Genomic DNA, 27,889 nt, shown 5'->3' on the forward strand with positions numbered 1-27,889 from the left:
GCATGGGCTGGAGGGAGTTTCCAACATATTTCCTAACCCAGTCATTTTCTTTCAAATAACATGTACACATATTTAGCAGATGTTATTGCGGGTGTAGCAAAATGCTTGTAAATGCTTTCAAACGATGTCCCAAGGGAAGTGAACAAGTCCACACTTTTGGAGAAAGGAGAGATTATTGGGATGTAGGGAAGGCTGATGAATAATATTGTCCGCTTATGTGAGACAGGCATTACACCAGGTAGGCATTCTTACCGTGTACCCATTTTCATCCTGGGAGTTGACCTCTGCCCCGTGAGACAACAACAGGTTGATTACCTGACTGTAGCCGTCCCGGGACGCCAGCATCAGGGATGTCATACGAGACCTGGCAATTAGACTAGAATGAATAGGGTATCCACCTCATCTACCTAGAATGGGTGAAAATGCACTTCGGTAATGAAATTTCACTGCCTTCAGAAAGTATTCACACTCCTCGACTTCATTTGTTTATGTAGGTAGGGGTAAAGTGACTATGCATAGATAACAAACAGCGAGTAGCAGCAGTGTAAAAACAAGTGTGTGTGGTGGTGGTGAGGGGGGTGAATCAATGTAAATAGTCTGGGTGGCCATTTGATTAATTGTTCAGCAGTCTTATGGCTTGGGCGTAGAAGCTGTTAATGAGCCTTTTGGTCCTAGACTTGGTGCTCCGGTACCGCTTGCCGTGCGGTAGCAGAGAGAACAAGTCTGAGACTTGGGTGAATGGAGCCATTGACAATATTTTGGGCTTTCCTCTGACACTGCCTAGTATATAGGTCCTGGATGGCCCCAGTGATGTACTGGGCCGTAAGCACTACCCTCTGTAGCGCCTTGTGGTCAAATGCCGAGCATTGCCATACCAGGCGGTGATGCAACCGGTCCGGATGCTCTCAACGGTTCAGCTGTAGAACTTTTTTTTTTTTTCAGGATCTGGAGACCCATGACAAATCTTTTCAGTCTCCCGTGCGGGAAAAGGTGTTGTCGTGCCCTCTTCACGACTGTCTTGGTGAGTTTGGATCATGATAGTTTGTTGGTGATGTGGACACCAAGGAACTTGAAACTCTCGACCCGCTCCACTACAGCCCCGTCGATGGTAATGGAGGCCTGTTTGGCCCGCCTTTCCCTGTAGTTCACGATTGGCTTCTTTGTCTTGCTCACAATCTTGTGGGTGAACAGGGAGTACAGGAGGGGACTAAACACGCACCCCTGTGGGACCCCAGTGTTGAGGATCAGCGTGGCAGATGTGTTGTTGCCTACACTTATTACCTGAGGGAGGCCTGTCAGGAAGTCCAGGATCCAGATACAGAGGGAGGTGTTGTCCCAGGGTCTTTAGCTTAGTGATGAGCTTTGTGGGAAATATGGTATTGAACGCTGAGCTGTAGTCAATGAACAGAATTCTCACATAGGTGTTCCTTTTGTCCAGGTGGGAAAGGGCATTGAGATTGCGTCATATGTGGATCTGTTGGGGCGGTACGCGAAATGGAGTGGGTCTAGAGTATCCAGGATGATGCGGTTGATAGCCTTTCAAAGCACTTCATGGCTACTGACATGAGTGCTACGGGGCAATAATAATTTAGGCAGGTTACCTTCGCTTCCTTGGGCATAGGGACTATGGTGGTCTGCTTGAAACATGTAGGTATTACAGACTCGGTCAGGGAGAGGTTGAAAAATGTCAGCGAAGACACTTGCCAGTTGGTCTGCGCTGAACACGACCTGGCAATCCGTCTGGCCCCGCAGCTTTGTGAATGTTGACCTGTTTGAAGGTCTTGCTCACATCAGCTACCGAGAGCATTATCACACAGTCGTCCATAATAGCTGGTGCTCTCATGCATGTTTAAGTGTTGCTTGTCTCTAAGCGAGCATAAAATGAATTTAGCTCATCTGGTAGGCTCGTGTCACTGGGCAGCTCGTGGCTGGTTTTCCTTTTGTAGTCCGTAGTTTTCAAGCCCTGCCACATCCGACGAGCGTCTGAATCCTACTACACCGGCGCTATCTTAATCCTATATTGACGCTTTCCCTGTTTTGTTGGTTCGTCTGAGGGCATAGCGGGACTTCTTATAAGCATCCGGATTAGTGTCCCGCTCCTTAACCTCTCTAGGGTACATGGGCGTCCCACCTCGTCAACAGCCAGTGAAACTGCAGGGCGCCAAATTCAAAACAGAAATCCCATAATTAAAATTCCTCAAACATACAAGTATTTTACACCATTTTAAAGATACACTTTGAAAATCCAGCCACAGTGTCCGATTTCAAAAAGGCTTTACGACGAAAGCACACCAAACAATTATATTAGGTCAGAGCCAAGTCAAAGAAAAACACAGCCATTTTTCCAGCCAAAGAGAGGAGTCACAAAAAGCAGAAATAGAGATAAAATTAATCACTAAACCTTTGATGATCTTCATCAGATAACACACATAGGACTTCATGTTACACAATACATGTATGTTTTGTTCAGTAAAGTTCATATTTATATAAAAAAATCTGAGTTTACATTTGCGCGTTGTTCAGTAGTTCCAGTAGTGCTGGTTAAGTGTTCCCTTTATTTTTTTGAGCAGTGTATATATAATAATATATACATATTTTAAAAAATCCTGTTTCTTCATTTCCATAATTAGTTAATGTTTGTAGTAATTTAGGAAATTTATGCAAAGGATTTTACCTCTCACCAGTCGAGGCATTACCAGATGGACATTATTGCAAGCAATTATTATATTAGCAAACAATTATTGTGAATCATCCTATATTGTCCCTAACATTTTTTACTCCTTCTCAACAGTTGTGGGATACGCACGCACGCACACTCAACCATTTCCCCGCACACAACCATAGGCTACATTCTCAAGAATGGTCTTGATTTACAAATTAATATAAAGTTGCAGCTGTATGAGAAGGCCTGCAAGACCGTGCAGGAAAAAAAAATGGGCAGAAATGGAGAGATTTTATTAACCATTGCCACATCCTAGATGATGCAGGTCAAATGTACACATTTTCGCTGAAAACATCCACAACACGGTCCCCTGTATTGACCATATTCCCAAGCATCTCCATGCAGTCAGACTTTTGATTTTGTGCCACAATAATATACCCCCTCTCTGAATGTCCGAGTGTGACCCCCTCCACATGGGTTACTGCAGCTAGTGTTGCCAGTACTGCCTCTGCCTGGGTGGGGGCACCCCACCGGAATCCCCACCGGCTAGGTACAAGGTTGTTATAAGGTTCTCAATAGCAGCTTTGAGAATTTCCTTGTATAGTATGCTCTCCCTTTGGCTTTGCAGGTCCAACCCTGCCAAGCAGGCTCAGAATCTTGAGGGGGCAGTGCTGCTCTAGGTCTCTAACCGCGTTTTGACTGCATACATACCGCTTACAGCAGGCCCATAAAACAGTTCGGGACTTCTTCTTAGTATCTGGGTCATTCAGGTGGGTGTCTAGGGTATAGGGTTGTGGACCGTTCCATCAATATAGGATCAGACACAAATAAGATATACAATTTATTTTTTAAATGTAGTTCCCCATTATAGGAAAATAAATAAATTAAATGTATAATTTTAAAAAACACTGTTCCACCATGATAGGACAATAAATGAGACAATTCATTATAAAAAGTATATCCATCATCTGAACAACATTGAAAGCCCTCTCATACCCCGGCTCACAGCAATACATTGGTATGCAACCATTTCCTTTCTCACTCAACGCCACACTTTCCCAAACATAAAAAAAAACACACCATCCATCCACATATACTGTGCCTTCTGTTTACTGAGTTTTTATCTTCACCATGTTGAATTCGTGCTTTTGTGTTCCAATTAGTTCCATTTGAAGATATATAGAAAAGCTATATTTTTTATTGTATTATTACAATCCATAACCGGGATAGAATTGTGTTACTGTTTTCCTCATCTATAAGAATGTAATACTTTTTAAAATAGCCATGGAGTAGTCTTTGTGTCTCTAAACAACTGGTTATCAATATATAGTTTATCGACAACGAGACCTACTCGTTTCCCTTTTCATCTATTTTCCTTGAAAATTGGATACAGAACTCTACGCCGTTCTGCAATTTCCTTCGGGAACTGATCATTCATGCCAATTTTGGTCCCAGCAAGTCTTTTACCCAGGCTTTTAACCATTATTTTATATTTAAATGAAGCAAATTTGCCAATGATTGGGTGTTTATACCTCTGCCCTCTTTGTCCGAATAGGTGTACACGTTCGAGTTACATTTAGTTGATAGCTTCTCGTGGAATCTGAACTCTAACTACAGATTCAGGAACTTCTCCTTTCTCTTGGTTACCTGTAAGTACCAGATTCTCGCTCATGGATCTAGTCTGTATTTCAAGTAAGGCTTCTCTCAGAACGGTTTTCATTCACTTCGGTTTCAATCTTATTGACTGTCACTTTTAGCTTGTTTGTTTCCTTCTCCAATGTTGCAGCTTTTTCATCACTCATCTCGAGACTTGCCTTCAACTCTTATATCGTTACTGACTAATTCAAGTATACCCAGTTTGTCATTTATCGATTTTAACAGATCCGTTTCGACCTTTACCATCCCCGGTGGTGAAAATATTAAATCGTCTGTGTCTGTAGAAGAATCACGTTTTCATTTTGAAATCTGTTCCCATGTCTTACTCTCCGTCATGTTTGGGTGTTGCTTGTTTTCGTAATATTTGTCAATAAATTTCTCTAGTCTTAAGATTTGTTTTGTGTTATTATCCAGATTGACGGTTATCACCCACCATGAAAAATATTTTACATTCACTGTCTAGTGATATGAATAACAATTTCAAAGTAGAGAAGTGTATGCAAGAGAAAGAAATATTCCGTCATTGTTGACAAAGATGGAATCTGTCTGGCATACAAAAAGCTTGGGGAAAAATAGAGGATGTCTAACTCGTTGACTAAAAAAAAGATGGTCTTTAACTGTTCTAGCCGAAGTAAGAAAACAGGATGAGAAATTATTTCTGGAGAATCATGACAGGACATTGCAGAGAGATAAGAATAGTTTGAAAGCTCTTGGTGAACATAAAAATCTTGAGAAGAGCTTCAACAATTACAGGAGAGGGTTGTAAAAAACAGACTTGGCTCCAACAAGTGGACCCTTTGTTCCCTCAATCTACCCTCACACTGAGTTGCGCAAGGATGATCGGGTTTCAAGAATCTGGTCAGCATTGCCTGGAATTGAGTCAACAGATTCTGACAGCAGTGATGAACAATGTCTTAGGCCAACCAGAACGAACATAGGCTGTAAAAGGTAGTAAAGACAAACCTCCAGTGACAGTAATCACACATAAATCAGCATCTCCAAAACAGTTGGATGAATGGTCAAATACTTTGAAGCATCCACGAGACGTGGGTATCAGAGATACGCAGGTTCCAAGTGAAACCAACATTATTCGTTCAGCAGATGAGAAACCTGGTGTATGTCATTATTGCAGGATATCTGGTCACTGGCAACGAGAATGTCGGAAAATAAAATGTGTTCTTATGAGGAATGGTCAGGAGAAGCAGGGACTAAGGGGAAATGGAATGAAGACAGCCCCAACAACGCAAAGCTGATGCAGAAACTTAAGAAGCTCTCTCCGGCTCAGCAGCAGAGTTTGCTGGATGCTGTGGAGGGAAACTTATAGACCCCCTCTTATGTTCCATCTCAGCTGATGTACATATGACATCAGATGGAATATGTGAACATGATGGTTAACAACTTTGCAGTAGATTTTTCAGTAGATACGGATGCTGAAGTCACTGTATTGCCCATATCTTATGCAAAACATATACAGTTGAATTTGAAAGTTTACATACACCTTAGCCAAATACATTTAAACTCAGTCTTTCACAATTCCTGACATTTTATCCTAGTAATTCCCTGTCTTAGGTCAGTTAGGATCACCACTTTATTTTAAGAATGTGAAATGTCAGAATAGTAGTAGAGAAAATGATTTATTTCAGCTTTTATTTCTTTCATCACATTCCCAGTGGGTCAGAAGTTTACACATACTCAATTAGTATTTGTTAGCATTGCCTTTAAATTGTTTAACTTAAGTCAAACGTTTTGGGTGGCCTTCCACAAGCTTCCCACAATAAGTTGGGTGAATTTTGGCCAGAGTCAGGTTTGTAGGCTTCCTTGCTCGCACATGCTTTTTCAGTTCTGCTCACAAAATGTTCTATAGGATTGAGGTCAGGGCTTTGTGATGGCCACTCCAATACCTTGACTTTGTTGTCCTTAAGCCATTTTGCCACAACTTTGAAAGTATGCTCGGGGTCATTGTCCATTTGGAAGATCCATTTGCGACCAAGCTTTAACTTCCTGACTGATGTCTTGAGATGTTGCTTCAATATATCCACATTGCCTCATGATGCAATCTATTTTGTGAAGTGCACCAGTCCCTCCTGCAGCAAAGCCCCCCACAACATGATGCTGCCACCCCCGTGCTTCACGGTTGAGATGGTGTTCTTCAGCTTGCAAGACTCCCCCTTTTTCCTCCAAACATGACGATGGCCATTATGGCCAAACAGTTCTATTTTTGTGGGGGATAAGTCCCGAGGGGGGGACATAACATAGTACCAGGACAGTGGGTGATGGTAAAACTTTTTTAGATTTTTATGTAACAGACACATTAGGGCCAAAATAGGAAAGTCCTTATACATTTTTTGTCATAATGGAGGTCAGCAATAAAAGTCTAGGGAAAATCACGATGTTACTCATTGTAAGGTTTTCCATTTTGATGACAAAGCAGAGCCTGGAGAATAAAGAACTGATTGATTAGCAATCGGGGGCCAATCTCGGGTGAAGAAGCATAGTAAGATGATCAGAACCTGATAAGCTTCCATGTTGTACACCGCAGTCATCATATTAGGGATATCTAGGTGAAATGTCCAACTTTTTCATGAAAATCGGGACATGAGTCGCAATTCAACGGCTAAGACACAAGAGGTATGTGGCAGGGTCTACAGTCAATCACGGATTAAAAAAGAAAACCAGCCCCGTAGCGGACCAGGGTGTCTTGCTCCCAGACAGACTAAATAACTTTTTTGCTCGCTTTGAGGACAATACAGTGCCACTGACACAGCCTGCTACCAAAACCGGCGGACTCTCCTTCACTGCAGCCGACTCACTAAAACATTTAACCCTCGCAAGGCTGCAGGCCCAGACGGCATCCCCAGCCACGTCCTCAGAGCATGCGCAGACCAGCTGGCTGGTGCGTTTACAGACATATTCAATCAATCAATCCTTATCCCAGTCAGCTGTTCCCACATGCTTCAAGAGGGCCACCATTGTTCCTGTTCCCAAGAAAGCTAAGGTAACTGAGCTAAACGACTACCGCCCGTAGCACTCACTTCTGTCATCATGAAGTGCTTTGAGAGACTAGTCAAGGACCATATCACCGCCACCCTACCTGACACCCTAGGCCTAGACCCACTGCAATTTGCTTACCACCCCAATAGGTCCACAGACGACGCAATCGCAACCACACTGCCCTAACCCATCTGGACAAGAGGAATACCTATGTGAGAATGCTGTTCATCGACTACAGCTCAGCATTCAACACCATAGTACCCTCCAAACTTGTCATCAAGCTCGAGACCCTGGGTCTCGATCCCACCCTGTGCAACTGGGTACTGGACTTCCTGACGGGCCGCCCCCAGGTGGAGGTGAGGGCCCTCGGAGTGTGGTGTCAGGAAAATAACCTCACACTCAACGTCAACAAAACAAAGGAGATGATTGTGGACTTCAGGAAACAGCAGAGGGAGCACCCCCCTACCCACAGCGACAGGACAGTAGTGGAGAGGGTAGTAAGTTAAGTTCTTTGGGGCACACATCACGGACAAACTGAATTGGTCCACCCACACAGACAGCATCGTGAAGAAGGCGCCTCTTCAACCTCAGGAGGCTGAAGAAATTCGGCTTGTCACCAAAAGCACTCACAAACTTCTACAGATGCACAATCAAGAGTATCGCCGCATGGTACGGCAACTGCTCCGCCCTCAACCGTAAGGCTCTCCAGAGGGTAGTGAGGTCTGCACAACGCATCACCGGGGGCAAACTACCTGCCCTCCAGGACACCTACACCACCCGATGTCACAGCAAAGCCATAAAGATCATCAAGGACAACAACCACCCGAGCCACTGCCTGTTCACCCCGCTATCATCCAGAAGGTGAGGTCAGTACAGGTGCATCAAAGCAGGGACCGACAGACTGAAAAACAGCTTCTATCTCAAGGCCATCAGACTGTTAAACAGCCACCACTAACATTGAGTGGATGCTGCCAACATACTGACTCAACTCCAGCCACTTTAATAATGGAAATGGATGGAAATGGATGAAAAAAAAGGTATCACTAGCCACTTTAAACAATGCCACTTAATATAATGTTTCCATACCCTACATTACTCATCTCATATGTATATGTATATACACTGTACTCTATATCTACTGCATCTTTATGTAATACAGGTATCACTAGCCACTTTAAACTATGCCATTTTGTTTACATACCCTACATTACTCATCTCATATGTATATACTGTACTCGATACCATCTACTGCATCTTGCCTATGCCATTCTCTACCATCACTCATTCATATATCTTTATGTACATATTCTTTATCCCTTTACACTTGTGTGTATAGTAGTTGTGGAATTGATAGGTTAGATTACTCATTGGTTATTACTGCATTGTCGGAACTAGAAGCACAAGCATTTCGCTACACTCGCATTAACATCTGCTAACCGTGTGTATGTGACAAATAAAATTTGAGTTGCTTATTTAGGGAAATCTATGTGAAATACTAATTTCTCTTGAAACCAGGATATGTTACTTTCACTTTTTTGTTTCTTTTGTTATAGGCTATGAGAATCTACCGTCTGAAACTTAAGCAATATCCCTTGACCCAAGGACTGTACCTTAAACGATACAAGATCACCAATGAAGTGTTCATTAGAGAAGTCTTTATCAACTAGTAGAACGGAAGAAAAATTAGAATGGAAGAATTCCTCACTATCGTCAGAACATCATTTATAATAGTTATCTATGAGGGACTGATACCAGTGTGGAAGAGATGATCACTTAAAAGACTTGGTGAATGATTACCTTGCCAATAGGACAATTTCATATTATTGTCTTGATAATAGTGTTTGTGAGAGTTTCCTCCTAATACAGGATGTGGTAGGAATCGTAAGGGACATCATCATTACACCTGTTAATACTTATTTTCTATAACTTTGTTCGAAATATATTTCTTATTGTAACAGCAAGTAAAATATTCCCTTTGTGTTTTATAGAAATGCAAGGTGTTTAATGTGAATGATTTAATTTTTCCATGTTTTCTATTGTTTTCGAAATATACATTGCAAGTATATATGTTTTTTTAAATGGTCTAGGGTGGGGGGGATATGTCGAAGATAAATACACAACGCAGAGGATGAGAGAACGAAAATTAACGATCAATGGAAATAGTTGTTTTTCAGTTCAACATCTGTTTAGAATCGGTTAGGAATGTCAGTCCTGAACTCAAAGCTACATGTGCTATGTTTTAATTTGTCTGAGTTTAGAGGATACTTTTTATTTGGCCATTGGCCCAGTTGTAATGCAAGGACTTATAATTGGTCAGCCACAGGCTAGGGTGGGGAGTTATAAATGACATCCTGTTATTTATTTTCTGGGGAGAGAATCACTGAGGACAGGGGAGCATTAATATCTACCATCTACCGCCCTGCATGATTTGTCCTCTTTGAATAAGAATAAACCCATTTTCCTCGACCTGATCTGCTTTGGGGTGTGTGTTATTGAGGAGTAACATCAAGCTTTGGGGTCTGTGTTATTGAAGAGTAACATCAACTGCTAACAGTTAAGGGCTTGTAATTAAGCATTTCACTATAAGGTCTGTTGTATTCGGCGGATGTGACAAATAACATTTGATTTTAAATAGCTGTGCAGCGACACTCCCCATCCAACCTGATAGATCTTGAGGTTCTGCAGAGAAGAATGGGAGAAACTTCCCAAATACAGGTGTGCCAAGCTTGTAGCGTCATACCCAAGAAGACTCGAAGCTGTAATCGCTGCTAAAGGTGCTTCAACAAAGTACTGAGTAAAGGGTCTGAATACTTGTGTAAATATGTATTTTTTTTATAAATTTGCAAAAATTTCTAATAACCGGTTTTCGCTTTGTAATTATAGGGAATTGTGTGTAGGTTGAGGAAACAAATTAATTTATCAATTTTAGAATAAAGGCTGTAATGTAACAAATGTGGAAAGATTCAAGGGGTCTGAATACTTTCCGAATGCACTGTATCTGGCCTCCATTGATTTAGTCACCCTAATAAGGGTAAAAATTCCAATAGAGAGACCTGAGGTTTGGACCAATGGCTTTCTTATAGGATTATCTACACAATTAACACTATTTTACCCATTGGCCCAAATATGTTTTTGATTGGACATCAAAGAATGAAATAGAATAGATACTTTGTCAATTTTTTTTGAAGAAACAGACATTTTTCTTCTCCCAATCTCAATTTGTCTCTGCCGCTCTAGGTATGAAAGAATGATTGGTAGAACACCTTTAAAACACTGGAGGGAGACAGACACCAAGCACTCAACTCTTGAGTGACCAGCTACAGCAGACCTGCCCAGGTTACATTCTCTATGGAAACATGCTGTAAGGGAGAACATTATCCACAAAGCAGCGCTTGGCTTTGACACCTCAAGGGTGACATAAAACATAGACTACTTACTGTAAGTTACAATAAGTTAAACAATTACTGCAAGTACTGTATTACTTAGTGGTTCACCACACTGTTTGGCCCAAACAAGCAGTCTTCTAGGTCAGTCCCAAACTCTGTCCTGGGCCCCCCCTGGGTGCACGTTTTGGTTTCTGCCCTAGCACTACAAAGCTGATTCAAATAATTAAAATTTGAATTGGTTATTTGAATTAGCTGTGTGGTGCTAGGGCAGAAACCAAAACGTGCACCCAGGGGGGCGGGACAGAGTTTGAGAAACCCTGCTCTAGGTCAGTTGTTGTTAATCTGCCTTCTAACATTGGGAACACCCAAAACACTATATTTTTGGGGAAAGAGTGAGGCAGCCCATGCCATTGGTTACCCATCCTATTGTGTTGAGCAACAAACCGGCAAGTGTCAACCACTGACACAATTCAACTTTAAATCACCCGACACTGACAGAACAGAGGGTGAGAAACTGCATCAATCCAGAGGTGTGGGAATGGCCTGTGGCCATTCATCACAATATGTGACGTTTCCCAGGGACACAGAGGGAGGATGTGTGTGTGTGAGAGAGATAGTTTGTAAATCTGTGTGTATTGGTGACATCTAGAAGTAGGTGAGTCAGGGCGTAGTAATCTATCATCCTAACACATTCCAGGTATTCAATGTTTCCTTCCTCTGAGCACAGGAGACGGGAAAAACAGGTTTGGCCTAAGGTATTGGTCTCAGTGGCAAACCAGTGACAAGGTCATTGGCTCACGGTGGGGTGCAGCCAGAGAGTGAAGGGTGGTATGTGTTTGTACTGTATGCGTTTTTCATCACCAGTTCCAAATGAGCAGAGAATCGATACGTAGACGGTTTTGAGCAAACACAACTCCGACGTCACAACTCTGAGAACAATGGCCTCGAGAGATAAAACAACCATACCAGATAAAACGATCAAACTCCCCTTCCTATGAAACCATTGTGACAGGTTATAATCAGTACATATCCATAACCTCTGGAGAGGATGACCACACCACACACAGGCTGCCTACTCTCATCCTGCATCCCAAACAGTCCTTATCTCCTCAAAGGTTTCAGTTGAAACTGATTTCCAGCTCTTATCCAACTGATAGGTCTATAGGCTGGAGAAAAATGCTTGACTTTTTATTCAAAAGCCAGAGGACACACACCGTAGAGGACAGACACCGTAGAGGACGCAGAGGACAGACACCGTAGAGGACGCAGAGGACAGACACAGTAGAGGACAGACACCGTAGAGGACGCAAAGGACAGACACCGTAGAGGACGCAGAGGACAGACACCGTAGAGGACGCAGAGGACAGACACCGTAGAGGACGCAGAGGACAGACACCGTAGAGGACAGACACCGTAGAGGACGCAGAGGACAGACACCGTAGAGGATGCAGAGGACAGACACAGTAGAGGACGCAGAGGACAGACACCGTAGAGGACGCAGAGGACAGACACCGTAGAGGACGCAGAGGACAGACACCGTAGAGGACGCAGAGGACAGACACCGTAGTGGACGCAGAGGACAGACACCGTAGTGGACGCAGAGGACAGACACCGTAGTGGACGCAGAGGACAGACACAGTAGAGGACGCAGAGGATAAACCAGAGATGTGATCATAACACCTGCTCTTTCCATTTATAGACTGACCAGGTGAAACCTATGATCCCCTATTGATGTCACACACGCACGCTCGCACACACACACACACGAAGGAGAGGAGACAGGTTACAGAAGGACTTTTAAGGCTTGAGAGATTGTGTATTTATTTGTGCCATTGAGGGTGAATGGCAAAGACAAAAGATTTAAGTGCCTTTGAATGGGGTATGGTAGTAGGTGCCAGACACACTGGTTTGTGTCAAGAACGCTGCTGGACTTTTCACACTCAACAGTTTCCTGTGTGTATCAAGAATGGTCCACCACCCAAATGACATCCAGCCAACTTGACACAACTGTGGGAAGCATTGGAGTCAACATGGGCCACCATCCCTGTGGACCCTTTCGACACCTTGTAGAGTCCATGCCCTGACAAATTGAGGCTGTTCTGAGGGCAAAACGGGGTATAACTCAATATTAGGAAGGTGTTTCTAATGTGTGGTATACTCAGTAGAGGTCGACTGATGATTTTTCAACGCCGATACCGATACTCGATTATTGGAGGACCAAAAAAGCCGATACCGATTAATCGGCCGATTTTTTAAACATTTATTTGTAATAATGACAATTACAACAATACTGAATGAACACTTATTTGAACATAATATAAAACATCAATAAAATGAATTTAGCCTCAAATAAATAATGAAACATGTTCAATTTGGTTAAAATAATGCAAAAACAAAGTGTTGGAGAAGAAAGTACTATGTGCCCATATGCACTATGTGCCATGTAAAAATGTGTGCCATGTAAAAAAGATAACGTTTCAGTTCCTTGCTCAGAACATGAGAACACATGAAAGTTGGTGGTTCCTTTTAACATGATACTTCAATATTCCAAGGCAAGAGGTTTTAGGTTGTAGTTAATATAGTATTTATAGGACTATTTCTCTCTATACCATTTGTATTTCATATACTTTGACTATTGGATGTTCTTACAGGCAATATAGTATTGCCAGTGTAACAGTATAGCTTCCGTCCCTCTCCTCGCCCCTACCTGGGCTCGAACCAGGAACACATCGACAACAGCCACACTCGAAGCATCGTTACCCCATCGCTCCACAAAAGCCACGGCCCTTGCAGAGCAAGGAGAATAACTACTCCAAGTCTCAGAGCGAGTGACGTTTGAAACGCTATTAGCGCACACCCAGCTAACTAGCTAGCCATTTCACATCAGTTACACCAGCCATTAGGCTGATAGGCTTGAAGTCATAAACAGCGCTGTGCTTGCGAAGAGCTGCTGGCAAAACGGACGAAAGCTGCTCAGTCAGACTGCTCTATCAAATCAGACTAAATTATAACATAATAACACACAGAAATACGAGCCTTTGGTCATTAATATGGTCGAATCCGGAAACTATCATTTAGAAAACAAACGTTTATTATTTCAGTGAAATACGGAACCGTTCGGTATTTTATCTAACGGGTGGCATCCCTAAGTCTAAATATTCTTGTTACATTGCACAACCTTCAATATTATGTCATAATTACGTAAAATTCTGGCAAATTAGTTCGCAATGAGCCAGGCAGCCCAAACTGTTGCATATACCCTTACTCGGTGTGCAATGAACGCAAGAGAAATGACACAATTTCACCTGGTTAATATTGCCTGCTAAACTGGATTAGTAGTTATAACTAGTGATTATGATTGATTGTTTTTATAAGGTAAGTTTAATGCTAGCTAGCAATTTATCTTGGCTTCTACTACATTCAGGCTCCTCGTGGAGTGCAATGGTTAGAGCGTTGGACTAGTTAACTGTACGGTTGCAAGATTGGATCCCCTGAGCTGTCGTTCTGCCCCTGAACAAGGCAGTTAACCCAACCCTTTTTTTGTTTCAGGTATAACCCATTTGGTTCCAGAGTTTTTTTTTAAGTTGATTATTTAACTAGGCCGTCATTGAAACTAAGAATGTGTTCTTAACTGCCTTGCCTAGTTAAATATAAAAAATAATCGGCACCCAAAAATATCGATTTCCGATTGTTATGAAAACTTGAAATCGGCTCTAATTAATCGGCCATTCCGATTAATTGGTCGACCTCTAATACTCAGTGTATGTAATATTGTGTATGCAAAAGGACCTCAATTTGCTGCACTGATGACCAATGATCCAGGTTATTGTAGGCCATGGTTCCCAAACTGATTTTATATGGCCCTCCTAAGTTCTGAGCAAAATATATACATATATTTAAAAATTATATACATATATTTAAAAAATATATCAGAAAATCAGCTCCAAATTATTAGTATTTTGGACATCTGTTCCAAAGTATTCCCACGCATTATATATAAATGCATGCAAGATTTGAAAAGGTTGTGTTTTAGTCCAATATTATACATGTTTGGGCTTCTTGCAGTCAATTTGCAGTCTACAAATTATCTGAAATTATGTTCCGGCCCCCTGACCATCCACTCAAGAAAAAAAATGATGTAGTTGATGATCCCTGCTGTAGGTTGAGAGAGTGGACCCCACATCTTGCTCCTGAACAAACACACCATCTTTAAAGGTTCATTTGTTTATGATGCTGAGGGAAAGAAATGCATCTGGTGTGAATTGCTGGTCAAATACTCAGAGGTTAAGGCCATAGCTCTCTACCCACAAGAACCCCTGATCCTCTTTCTTCTTCTCCTGTTGTTGTAACGCCGTTCTTCCCCCCTTTCTTCTCGTCCACATCCCTTCTGTCTCTCGTTACCGTTCTTCAAATATTTTGTCTGGAGAGGAAACAATCAATTTCCTACCGCCTGCTCTCGCTCGCTTTCAGGACGGTGTGTGTGTGTAGGAGGGATGGGGTGGTGTGTGGCACGGGCAACGGCATAAGACAAGGATGGCGGAGAGTTTGTGAGGGGTGGGCGAAGGGCAATGGAGGTGGAGGGGAGAAGGCTAAGTTCGGTGCTTTCTCCTTGACTTGCCATGAGAAATGTCCAGCGATAATGACAACGTGTAAGTGGTTCCAGAATCCTCCCTCCCTCCCTGCTCTCTCCCTCCCTCTCGCTCTCTCTCTCTGTGTCTGGGCAGCATCAGGCAGTACAGTGTGTTTAGGTGGTGTGGAGGAGGGCTTCTCTTACTCTTGTTTAGTCCTTCTCCCCCCCTGCTCTGTAAGTGTTTATTGTCTGTCTGAAGGGGATCTGGGTATGTGTGCATGCAAATGCCATAACAGGGCATTCCACACAAAAGATAAATGCAGACCAACACACACTGTACTGAGACAAACACACACTGTACTCCAAGTGGTATAGTGGTGAACAGGGACACTGGATAGCACAGGAGAATGTCACAAGGTGGTCAAAGCCAGGGTCAAGACATGGTGCCAGGCAACAGGAAACACTGCTTCAGTCCTGGTACATTCCATCACAGTAAATCATGTCTAAATGAATAAAACAGTGGATGAATGGGAACTCTAACCCTTAATGAATGTAATAACATGTTGCTGTTCTATAATGCGATGCCAGCATAACAGTGTGGTCCTGTGGCTAAAAGGAAATACATACTCTAGTAGTGTTTCACAAAGCTTGGCCATCAGAGGCTATATTATATTGTTACATTTTTTATTTAACCTTTTTAACTAGGCAAGTCAGTTAAGAAAAAAAAATCTTATTTACAATGACGGCCTACCCTGGCCAAACCCAGACGACGCTTGGCCAATTGTGCACTGCCCCTATGGGGCTCTCAATCACGGCCGGATGTGATACAGCCTGGATTCGAACCATGGACTGTTGTGACGCCTCTTGCACTGAGATGCAGTGCCTTAGACCGCTGCACCACTCTGGAGCCCATATCAGTCCCTGTGCTGCAGAGTATGAAATGTACCATGTCTTCTGACTAAATGACATGAAAATCCACACAGAGATACTCAAAACATGACAGACAAAGACAGGCACATACACCGTCTCTCTCACCTGGTGAATGTGTTGGGATCAGCGTTTCTGGACAAGAGCAGCTCCACACACTGGACAATCTTGTCCTCACTGGCAGAAGCTGTGCATGCAGCCATCAGTACAGTGTACTGGTCTATGTAACACACAAAGAGCATTAGTACTGGGGCAGAATATGCAGTCCATGCATAATCTCATGACTATCATTTAACTAGACACAATTCAATGCCAACAAAACCAATGTCAATGGATAAAACATCACATTAGACATTCAATCAATAGTCATTACAATAATAAGAAACCAGACAGTGCAGGATGAGGCAGCATTATAAATATCATTTTGAAATTGGCCCTGTGAACGTTGATGTGATCGATATCCTTTTATCTTAACTCGGGATCTGTGGTGTTGACTTCAGTGGCATTGTCTTGACATCTCAGACTCGGAACACGAGAGTGATGGCAATCTGCTGAATTCCTGTTTCGGCATGGACTGACTGTGTGCGTGTGTGGAGTGTACGTGTCTGTGAGTATGTTTTAGGTGGGAGCAATCATTGAGGGCAGTTGCAACCAGACTGACGGTTTGCGTCTGCAGTGGACCGGGGAAAATAAATAAAAGTCTGGGGTTGGCCTAGTGCTATGACGACAGCACCACGCTCTGTGTACCAGCTTTATCAATCACTCCTGCATTCCTCCCCCTCTCTTTCTCTCTCTCTTGGAGAAACACAAAATAGGAAGTGACCGCCGCTCTCCCGTTTAATTGTTTCCTTTCAAAGCCTCTGGCAACAGACGCCGCCACGGTGTGTGTAAACACAGACACACACACAAGTATTGTACACAACCATCCCTGTCGTATGTACTGACTGGAATAACATACACACAGACCAAGACACCTGTAACATCCAAATGTGGTAGCACTGTCCCCAGTCTATCCATAACTTAAAGTCTCCCTTTCCAAGATCACCAATAAAACAGATGCATTCAATTTCTCCACGAGAGATAGAGAGAAAGACAAGAGGAATGAAACAGTCGAAGATGTAAACTGAAAACACCGGCGGATTAGCAGCATGTTTTTCGACGGTTCCTCTTTAACGTCATAGATATTAAGTAATGGCAGATGAACTATGTAGCGAGGCTTCTAATTCGCTCTCCAGTCTTTGGCCGGGACACGTGTGGAAATTGAAAGAAGGTGTGAGAAGTGGAGGGGGGGGGTCACTCTGTATCACCGTGTGTGCATTGGTGTGCATGTGTGTGCTTCGAGTGCAGTGTGTGTGTGTGCTTCATCAAGGAAAGCTGAAGTGGCACGTCAGAGGACGGGAAGATAAAGTCTGACTGTTATCTGTCCTAGTTCTGACGGGCTGATGTAGTCAGCGGGAGCATTCTCTTTATTGCTCTCAGTCTCTACAGAGGTGGGTAGAGCAGATAGTCTTTTCTACAAGCAGAGACTTGCATAAACTGGAAGATGTGAAAGAGTCTGGCAGCAATGAGTCAAATTCTAGATCACACACCTGTCTATGAAACCCTGAAAAACCACGAAGTGCCAAAAATAACTCCCTGGACGAATGATTCAACATTTAGGTCTATTAACTTTGGTTAGAATAAGGCTGTACTTTTGTTCAACTACAATGCAACACATCACACCTGTAGTGCACCAGGACGTTGTCAACATCTGAGTGCTGGTGAGGGCATGGTATTGAATACAGCTAACATAATATGGCAAGTCTTTCTTACCTCTGCTGAAGTTAGCGCTGGCCCCTCTGTCCAGCAGCAGCTTGGCGATGTCATAGTGAGCCATGTGCACAGCACACATCAGTGGTGTCCACTCAAACCCCAGCCTCGTCTCCACATCCAGGCCTAACAAGGCAGGGATTAGAAAGGTTAAACCAGTCCATACAGAGTTACAGCACTTAGCTATCTTACTAGGCACAAAGACCACAGATGGGTCAAATGTATATAGTATGTATAAGCTGGAAGTAGAGGCCTAAGTGTTGTTGTCCATTAGTTTACTCCAATTAGAGAAGGGTGGTAGGGTTAGGAGAGGGATGGTAGGGTTAGGGGAAAATAATAAAGGAATTTTTATTTGTTTATTTTAAATACATTGGAAATGACAGACAATTACATTGATGGAAGCTACAATCTATCTGCAATATTAAAGCTGATATACCCCCTAAAAATATGAACATTATATATATATATATATATATATACACACAAACAATCGTTCAAAAGTTTGGGTCCCTTAGAAATAAAAAGCACATTTTTGTCCATTTAAAATAACACCAAATTGATAAGAAATACAGTGTAGACATGGTTAATGTTGTAAATGACTATTGTAGCTGGAAACGGCTGATTCTTTTAATGGAATATCTACAGAGGTCCATTATCAGCAACCACCACTAATGTGTTCAGTGGCACGTTGTGTTAGCTACTCGAAATGTATAATTTAAAAAAGGCTAATTGATCATTAGAAAACACTTTTGCAATTATATTAGCACAGCTGAAAACTGTTGTTCTAATTAAAGAAGCAATAAAACCGTGCCTTCTTTAGACTTTTATTTTACCTTTATTTAACCAGGTAGGCCAGTTGAGAACAAGTTCTCATTTAGAACTGCGACCTGGCCAAGATAAAGCACAGCAGTGTGACAAAAAAACAACAGTTACACATGGGATAAACAAACGTACAGTCAATAACACAATAGAAAAATATACGTACAGTGTGTGCAAATGTAGTAAGATTAGAGAGTTAAGGCAATAAATAGGCCATAGTGGTCAAAATATTTACAATTTAGCATTAACACTGGAGTGATACATGTGCAGATGATAATGTGCAAGTAGAGATACCAGGGTGCAAAACAGCAAGATATATATATATAAAACAATATGGGGATGAGGTAGTTGGATGTGCTATTTACAGATGCGCTGTGTACAGGTACAGTGATCCGTAAGCTGCACTGTCAGTTGATGCTTGAAGTTAGTGAAGGAGATATAAGACTCCAGCTTCAGTGATGTTTGCAATTTGTTCCAGTCATTGGCTGCAGAGAACTGGAAGGAAAGGCGGCCAAAGGAGGTGTTGGCTTTGGGGATGACCAGTGAAATATACCTGCTGGAGCGCGTGCTACAGGTGGGTGTTACTATGGTGACCAGTGAGCTGAGATAAGGCGGTGCTTTACCTAGCAAAGACTTATAGATGACCTGGAGCCAGTGGGTTTGGCGGCGAATATGTCGGGAGGACCAGCCAACGAGAGCATACAGGTCGCAATGGTGGGTAGTATATTGGGCTTTGTGACAAAACGGATGGCACTGTGATAGCAAATTGGATGCAGTCTGAGTAGTGTTGGAGGCTATTTTGTAAATGACATCGCCGAAGTCAAGGATCAGTAGAATAGTCCGTTTTAAGAGGGTAAGTTTGGCAGCATGAGTGAAGGAGGCTTTGTTGTGAAATAGGAAGCCAATTCTAGATTTCATTTTGGATTGGAGATGCATATCGTGAGTCTGGAAGGAGAGTTTACAGTCTAACCAGACACCTAGGTATTTGTAGTTGTCCACATATTCTAAGTCAGAACTGTCCAGAGTAGTGATGCTACGCAGGCGGGCGGGTGCGGGCAGCAATCGGCATGCATTTAATTTTACTAGCATTTAAGAGCAGTTGGAGGCCACGGAAGGAGTGTTGTATGACATTGAAGCTCGTTTGGAGGTCTGTTAACACAGTGTCCAAAGAAGGGCCAGATGTATACAGAATGGTGTCGTCTGCGTAGAGATGGATCAGAGAATCACAAGCAGCAAGAGCGACATCATTGATATATACAGAGAAAAGAGTCGGCCTGAGTATTGAACCCTGTGGCACCCCCGTAGACTGCCATAGGTCCGGACAACAGGCCCTCCAATTTGACACACTGAATTCGATTTGAGAAGTAGTTGGTGAACCAGGCGAGGCAGTCATTTGAGAAACCAAGGCTATTGAGACTGCCGATAAGAATGCAGTGATTGACAGAAATGCAGTCGAAAGCCTTGGCCAGGTCGATGAAGGCGGCTGCACAGCACTGTCTTTTATCGATGGCGGTTGTGATATCTTTTAGGACCGTGAACGTGGCGGAGGTGCACCCATGACCAGCTTGGAAACCAGATTGCATAGTGGAAAAGGTAATGAGGGATTCTAAATGTTTGGTGATATGTTTGTTAACTTGGCTTTCGAAGACTGTAGATAGACCTATATCCATCCTGCCCTGCCTAACAGTTTGGGTCTAGCGTCTCGCCCAATGAAGAGGGGAATGACCGCGGCAGCTTTCCAATCTTTAGGGATCTCAGGCGATACGAAAGAGGTTGAACAGGCTAGTAATAGGGAATGCAACCATTTTGGCAGATAACTTTAGAAAGAGAGTTTTGTTTAGCCCAGCTGATTTGTAGGGATCCAGATTTTGCAGCTCTTTCAGAACATCAGCTATCTTGATTTGGGGAAGTTACTGCGGGGGGTGCAGAGCTGTTGGCCGGGTTGGGGTAGCCAGGTGGAAAGCATGGCAAGCCGTAGAAAAATGCTTATTGAAATTATCGATTATCGTGGATTTATCGGTGGTGACAGTGCTTCCTAGCCTCAGTGCAGTGGGCAGCTGGGAGGAAGTGCTCTTATTCTCCATGGACTTTAGTGTCCCAAAACTTTTTGAAATTAGCGGTACAGGATGCAAATTTCTGTTTGAAAAAGCTAGCCTTAGCTTTCCTAACTGACTGTGTATATTGGTTCCTGACTTCCCTGAAAAGTTACATATCGTGGGGGCTACTCAATGCTAATGCAGTACACAACATGATGTTTTTGTGCTGGTCAAGGGCAGTCAAGTCTGGAGTGAACCAATGGCTATATCTGTTCTTAGTTCTAATTTTTTTTAATGGGGCATGCTTATTTAAGATGGTGAGGAATGCACTTTTAAAGAACAACCAGGCATCCTCTACGGACGGGATGAGGTCAATATCCTTCCAGGATACCCGGGCCAGGTCAATTAGAAAGGCTTGCTCGCTGAAGACTATCTGGAGAATCAGCATTTGTGGGTTCGATTACAGGTTCAAAATGGCCAGAAACAAAGTACTTTCTTCTGAAACTCATCAGTCTATTCTTGTTCTGAGAAATGAAGCTGATTCCATGCAAGAAATTGCCAAGAAACTCAAGACCTCATAAAACGCTGTGTACTACTCCCTTCTACTGTACTACTCCCTTCTAACCAGAATAGAGAGTGGGAGACCCCGGTGCACAACTGAGCAAGGGGACAAGTACATTAGAGTGTCTAGTTTGAGAAACAGGCGCCTCACAAGTCCTCAACTGGTAGCTTCATTAAATGGTACCTGCAAAACACCAACAGCGAAGAGGCGACTCCGGGATGCTGGCCTTCTAGGCAGAGTTGCAAAGAAAAAGCCATATCCCAGACTGGCCAATAAAAATAAAAGATTTAGATGGGAAAAAGAACACAGACACTGGAAAGAAGAACTCTGCCTCGAAGGCCAGCATCCAATCCAGCATCATTGGAACACAGGAGTGATGGTTGCTGATAAATGTAAATATTAAATAAAAAATCTGCCGTTTCCAGCTACAATAGTCAATTACAACATTAACCATGTCTACACTATATTCCTGATCAATTTGATGTTATTTTAAAATGTTCCAGAAATTTGATTTTCTATCAAAAACAAGGACATTTCTAAGTGACCCCCAACTCTTGAACGGTAGTATACACACAAAACATTTTAGGGGGTAGACCAGCTTTAATACGACTAACAGATTGTAGCTTCCATCAATGTAATTGATATAAAAAAATAACTCAGTACCAAAGGTTGCAAACACTGTCATTTACAGAACATTGCCTGAACAAGAGGGCTAAAACCAAAGATTATAATATTCAGTAAAAGGCTGACTGTATAACTGGTGCTTCAATTTCAAAATTGTAACAGATCATAATGGCAATTTCCTAATGTAGAATTGACTGTTCATTATCAAAACCTGCCATTGTCCAACAGCTGCTGGACCAGCTGGACATCTTTGGTGTTGATGGCTCTTTTCAAAGTGGAGACCTTATCCTCTGCTTCTGGGACCCCTGCATCTGTGCTCTGTTAGTTTCAAGTTTTAATGTCACATGCACAAGTACAGTGAAATGCCTTTCTGTTAGAAATGAATTACACAATGCTGGTACATTAAATGATGAGTACTTCACTGTGTGTTGTATTTTAAAAGTGATTGTTGTCTGGTTGGTAGCTAGGTCATGAAGCTAGCCTGGCCAAACTACTAGACAAGACAGACCGTCTGGGATAGTTGTCGCCACCTGCTGGATTGGATTTACCATCTTCCTCTCACACTGTTACATGCACGCAATAGCTAGCTAGATTTTTTTTAAGTATCGTAACTAAACAATAAAAATACTAAAGATAAATGGTTGTCTTGTCATAATCAAACGAGATAACCTGACAAGTTACTGCGCATTGAACAGAGCTGGCAAATACCTAGCCAATTCATCTTAAACATTAACTATAGCTATCTAGCTGGCATTAGCATTTTAGCTGGCTCGAGCGCAAGATGAGATACGAAATTATTGGAGAAACAAATAGGAAATATGTGTCACCTCAATTAAGGGGACCTTTATCGACTTTGAAAATCCAATGTCCCACTCGTCGTTGCTCCCATCGCTTTCGTCTCCTGCAGGGAAGGCATATTCCACCTGGTTGGACATGATGACCTCGAGTATGGATCCTCTGTAAAAAAAAAAGGGAACACTCTTTTCACGGCACTTCGATACCGAAGTTACTTTTTCGTAACAGGTTAGGAGACTGAGATTAGGGTTAGGAAAAGAGTTAGGGTTTGCGAAAATGATATCCTAACCTAGTACGAAAATCACTTCGTATCGAAGTGACGTGAAGAGTGTGTTCTGTATAAAGCTTCGAGACGCACGTGACCATGGAGGGCGCTCCATGAGGTCACCCGGGTGACCATGTCAGAATCAGGTCAAGTTTGCGCATCCAGGTCTACATCGTTCATATGCTATATACATCAGTGGTCTAGACCATAATCCAAAAGTATTTTAACAACAGGAATTGTGGGTGTTGTAAAAACGTTTCAGAGTTCTACCCAGTGGAAAACTGATGGACCAAAGGGGCAACCTATTTGACTTTGAAGTTGCCATACCAGTTTAGTTGTAAGAATGTGCATGTTCTGTTTGTTGCAGCTATGCCAGCCTGCATGATTGTCAACCCAATCACTTCAAAAAGTAGGATACCTGTGCAGTTCGAGAAATAAGAGAGGAAGCCATATACAAGGTCAGTGCCAGTACCACATATTCAATGTGCAAGGATACTGAAGCCTGATCTCAGGAACTTACATTCTCAGGAGCTTACGTTCTATTTCGAAAAGATAGCTATTCTCTGAAGCAAGTGTGGACACTAGGCTGAGGAGTAAATTTCACACATCCCCATGAGCTACATAGGCAGGGATTACGAGAAAGTGACTGGTAAGCAGGGTAATTTTAGTAAACAGTATTGCAGTAGCATAAGTGGTGGGTGTGTGCATGGTGGTGTGTGTGTATGTAAGCAGCCGCATAGGGCCCCAGGCCCCCAAAATGTTTATATTTTACATTTTTAGGAACTCAGTTGGGGTTTTAATTTACTTGTTATGTCAGTCACTGACAGTCACTCAATTAGCCATGTCAGCATTTTTTTTTTAGATTGATAAATTAGTCTAGCCAGATATCTAAACTTGGCTGACTACCGACCAGTCACGCAGGGCATGTGCCCAGGGGCCCTGACCTCAAGGGGGCCCCCATTAATTTTGTTAGTCAATCTCACTCAAGTATCATTAATTTCAGGAAATTAGCTGTAAAACTACAAAATGTTCTCTTCACTCCATGACATAATGTGTAGAATTGCAAGTTTTTTTTACTTTAACACTTTTTTTTTTTTTTTAATCTCTGTCTTCAGGACGGGGGCCACTAAAATGTATTGTTTCTGAGGTGAGGGGCCCCACAAGTGTGTGTGTGTGTGTGTGTGTGTGTGTGTGTAACAGTATAACTTAACTTAGACCGTCCCCTCGCCCATACCCGGGCGCGAACCAGGGACCCTCTGCACACATCAACAACAGTCACCCACGAAGCATCGTTACCCATCGCTCCACAAAAGAAGCGGCCCATGCAGAGCAAGGGGAAGTACTACTTCAAGGTCTCAGAGCAGGTGACGTCACTGATTGAAACGCTATTTAGTGCGCACCGCTAACTAAGCTAGCCGTTTCACATCCGTTACATGTGCAAGAGTGTCTATTACTATAACCTTTTAACATTTGCAGAAATTAATTTGCATTTGAATTACAGTGAACAAAAATATAAATGCAAAATGTATGCACAAAAAGCTTGTTTCGCAAAAACGTTGTGCAAAAAATTTGTTTACATCCTTGTTAGTAAGCATTTCTCCTTTGCCAAGATAATCCCTCCACCTGGCAAGTGTGGCATATCAAAAAGATGATTAAACATGATCATTACACATGTGCACCTTGTGCTGGAGACAATAAAAGGCCACTCTAAATATGCAGTTTTGTCACACAACAAAATGCCATAGATGACTGAAGTTTTGAGGGTGTGAAATTGGCATGCTGACTGCAGGAATGTCCACTAGAGCTGTTTCTAGATAATTGAATGTTAATTTCTCTACCATAAGCCTCTTCAACGTTATTTTGGAGAATTTTGCAGTCCTTCTCTATGCAAAGGAGATGTGTCGTGCTAAATTAGGCTTATGGTCTTGCACGAGGTCTTCTCTGTTGCTAATACTGTTTTCTGATCCACACCCCTACTTTTTCTTTAAGGTATCTGTGACAAACAGATGCATATCTGTATTCCCAGTCATGTGAAATTCATAGATTAGGGCCTTATTTATGTATTTCAATTGACTCATTTCCTTATGTGAGTTGTAACACAGTAAAATCTTTAAAATTGTTGCATGTTGTGTTTATATTTCTGTTAAGTGTATATAGTATCAAAAATGTTTTGACACGCAATCTAAGTAGGGTGAGTCTAAACATCTCAGCATTGATTTGGAGTTAATTGAGCCCCACAGTGGGTGCGTTGTAATACAATTCGTTTTTTCACCATTCATTTTTCCCAAATGAGATTTTAGAAACATTTAAAATTAAGTATGTGTTTGGTGTAGGCTTAGCGTGACATTTTGATAACCGTGTAATTTCTCTCTCGGACAAGGTGAGTTTGATCAATATATTTACTCTCAAAATTGTTTACTCTCAAAATTGTTAAATGCTAATTAGCAACAGAGAAGACCTCATGCGAGACTACAAATTCCTGCAGGAAGCTTGTGCACGTCATCTCTAGCCGACCCTGTCAGCTACCTTCTGTGCCCAATCAATGAGGAATCCAAGTGCTGTATTCAAATGAATTGAATTAAATGTGATGAAATTCTTCAGTCCCCTTTCTCTATGTCTTAGCTACCCACTGACTACACTTTAGCTAACTAGTTAGCAGAGCAGTAGATACAAAACTATATGTTTTTACTTAGCCTGTATAATTGTTTGTACAGTATGTTGACTTTGGTCTCTATTTCAGACCTTATGGCATTTTTTGAAGGATGAGCTTGAGCATTAAAAGGTGGAAAGACTACTATAAGTCTGGCCATGTGGAGAAGTGCAGCTATGATGAAGGGCAACATACCGGTTTGGTCAGGGCCAGCATGAGGGATTAAGTTTATCCTGTGTTGGTGAGTGTAGCTATTAAGAAAAGTTTGAGCATCTTAGCAATACAGTGTGGATACCAGACTTAGATGAGTGATAACTCAGTTCTAGAATGTTGTCATTGATGAGAATGAATCAAAAAATCTATTGACATATTTATTGTTGAGCCATCCAGAGACAAATCTTCAAATTTACTTTTTAGGAGTGGTCTGTCATAGAGCAGTAGTTCCCAACCCTTTTCGGCTACACTATCACCAATTGAATTTCTCTCTGCCCGGAGTACCCTTAAAGTACGCCCACATGTGCATTTTACCATTAGGCCTATGGTCTCATGAGTCTCCTCAAGTACACATGTGCACCTTGTGGGTAGGCCAAGAACCTTCAGGGGTCCTAGTATCTCAGGTTGGGAACTACTGTCACAAAGCTATATGCATTCACAGTCTTAATTTGTATGATCCTTCCCATTGTAATTGATAAGTCAAGTGATAAAATCCAAAGTGATCAATTAAAAGTTTCTGGAAAAACTGCACTCGTCCTCATATGAAAAGTATAGGAAAGTACTGATCACATTATTTATCTTGTGTATTTCTGTATGGTTGTTGTTTTTAGTGTTGTCTGACACAGATACTGTATACAGGTCGCTGCAGTATGTTAAAACCACATTAGTTGCAACTCCCAGGAGTAGCTTGAAGGAGTGCATCGAACGGTACACTGAGTAGGTTTACTTCTGCAGATCCATCTAACTTGGAGTAGCAACTTCTACGTCAGTACAGTCAATGACCATCCAGTTGACGCATCAAACCTTAAAGTCAGACAGGAAAGTGATGTTCAACAGAGACCCAGGACCGTATTTGGGGAAGCCCTGACTTATAGGAGCCATGGGCTTAAGTCAAGTCGGTCAGTCATTTAACTTGTCATGTTCAAACTGTCTTTGTGATTTGTGTGGGGAAAGGTTCTCAGCCTGAAGAAACACCTGGTGGGAATAACAAGAACCACAACTAGGCTACTAACTAAAGGCTATGGAGGCAAGCCTCACTCACTGGACAAAGAGTTGAAGCACTCCATTTTCTTAGAACACGGAGGTCACCACTTCTGGCAAATGTTTCCCTCAGAATGCTGAGCTGAAAAACCATGGGATGGAGGATTTATCTGTAATGCTCACCTAGATAATCAGGACAGTCTAGGATACCTTTTGCCCCGAAAGAGGTGAAGTCTTGCGGTGAGCTATACGACTGTATTTCTGATTCTAATTCTCAAGAGGAAAGTTAACCGTCTGAGTCGCGAGATCACTAAGGAGGACCAACAGTGGTTGTCGGATTGTCTGTACTGTACCACAGATGCATTCGTAAAACAAAACCGTTTCTGTGGTTTGTATGGGGAAAAAAATTAGGCCACAAGATGCACCTCAGTGAAAGCATTCTGGAATTGTGCCATGGTGGAGATGCCTGAAACTTCAATGTTTCCATTGGTGTCCAAATAAGAAGTAAGTAGAGTTGGATAGGACACACCCTACGAAAATCATCTGGACTGCTTAACTAGACAGAGAGCAAGAGAGAGAGAATACATCTAAGAATGGGAGAGCCATTACTTCCACCAGATATCCTTAAGGAGGGTGGCATTGAACATCATGCACTGCTTCTCATGGGGGGAGCCTGAAGATGTTCTGCATGTCATGCCTCATGTCTAAAACATGGGGAAAACATGGGAAAAAGGGGAGACAAAGGTCAATCTATAAATTCAATGTTTTACACAATATTGTATCACATTTGATGAGTTACTGACCTGTCCGTCCACATGCTTGATCAGCTGTAGCCTCTACAACTGACTCTCGTGCTGGATCACACTGGCACAAGATGTCCATGCACCGGATGGCCTGAGGGATGTGGTGGGTCTTTTTCAATGATGTATCACCATCTTTATCT

At 42.4% G+C, this 27,889-nt stretch overlaps 1 protein-coding gene across 2 annotated transcripts in view; it reads right to left on the reverse strand.

Moving 5' to 3' along the window:
• The window catches only part of asz1 (ankyrin repeat, SAM and basic leucine zipper domain containing 1), a 36,688-nt gene extending 13,463 nt beyond the window's left edge, over positions 1 to 23,225 (reverse strand). Inside the window, exons 1-6 of one of the 2 annotated variants that reach the window (XM_029668883.1) lie at positions 23,127 to 23,225; positions 22,870 to 22,999; positions 22,258 to 22,360; positions 18,005 to 18,127; positions 16,301 to 16,412; positions 253 to 364 (exon numbers count right to left, since the gene is read on the reverse strand). In XM_029668883.1, the coding sequence (XP_029524743.1) occupies positions 253 to 364; positions 16,301 to 16,412; positions 18,005 to 18,127; positions 22,258 to 22,360; positions 22,870 to 22,999; positions 23,127 to 23,203 (657 nt within the window). In that variant the 5' untranslated portion in view covers positions 23,204 to 23,225. The other variant, XM_029668884.2, reaches the window with a different exon arrangement.
• Positions 23,226 to 27,889: the final 4,664 nt, after the last annotated feature.

Source organism: Oncorhynchus nerka, linkage group LG9a (assembly GCF_034236695.1).
Source record: "Oncorhynchus nerka isolate Pitt River linkage group LG9a, Oner_Uvic_2.0, whole genome shotgun sequence".
Taxonomy (NCBI): Eukaryota; Metazoa; Chordata; class Actinopteri; order Salmoniformes; family Salmonidae; genus Oncorhynchus; species Oncorhynchus nerka.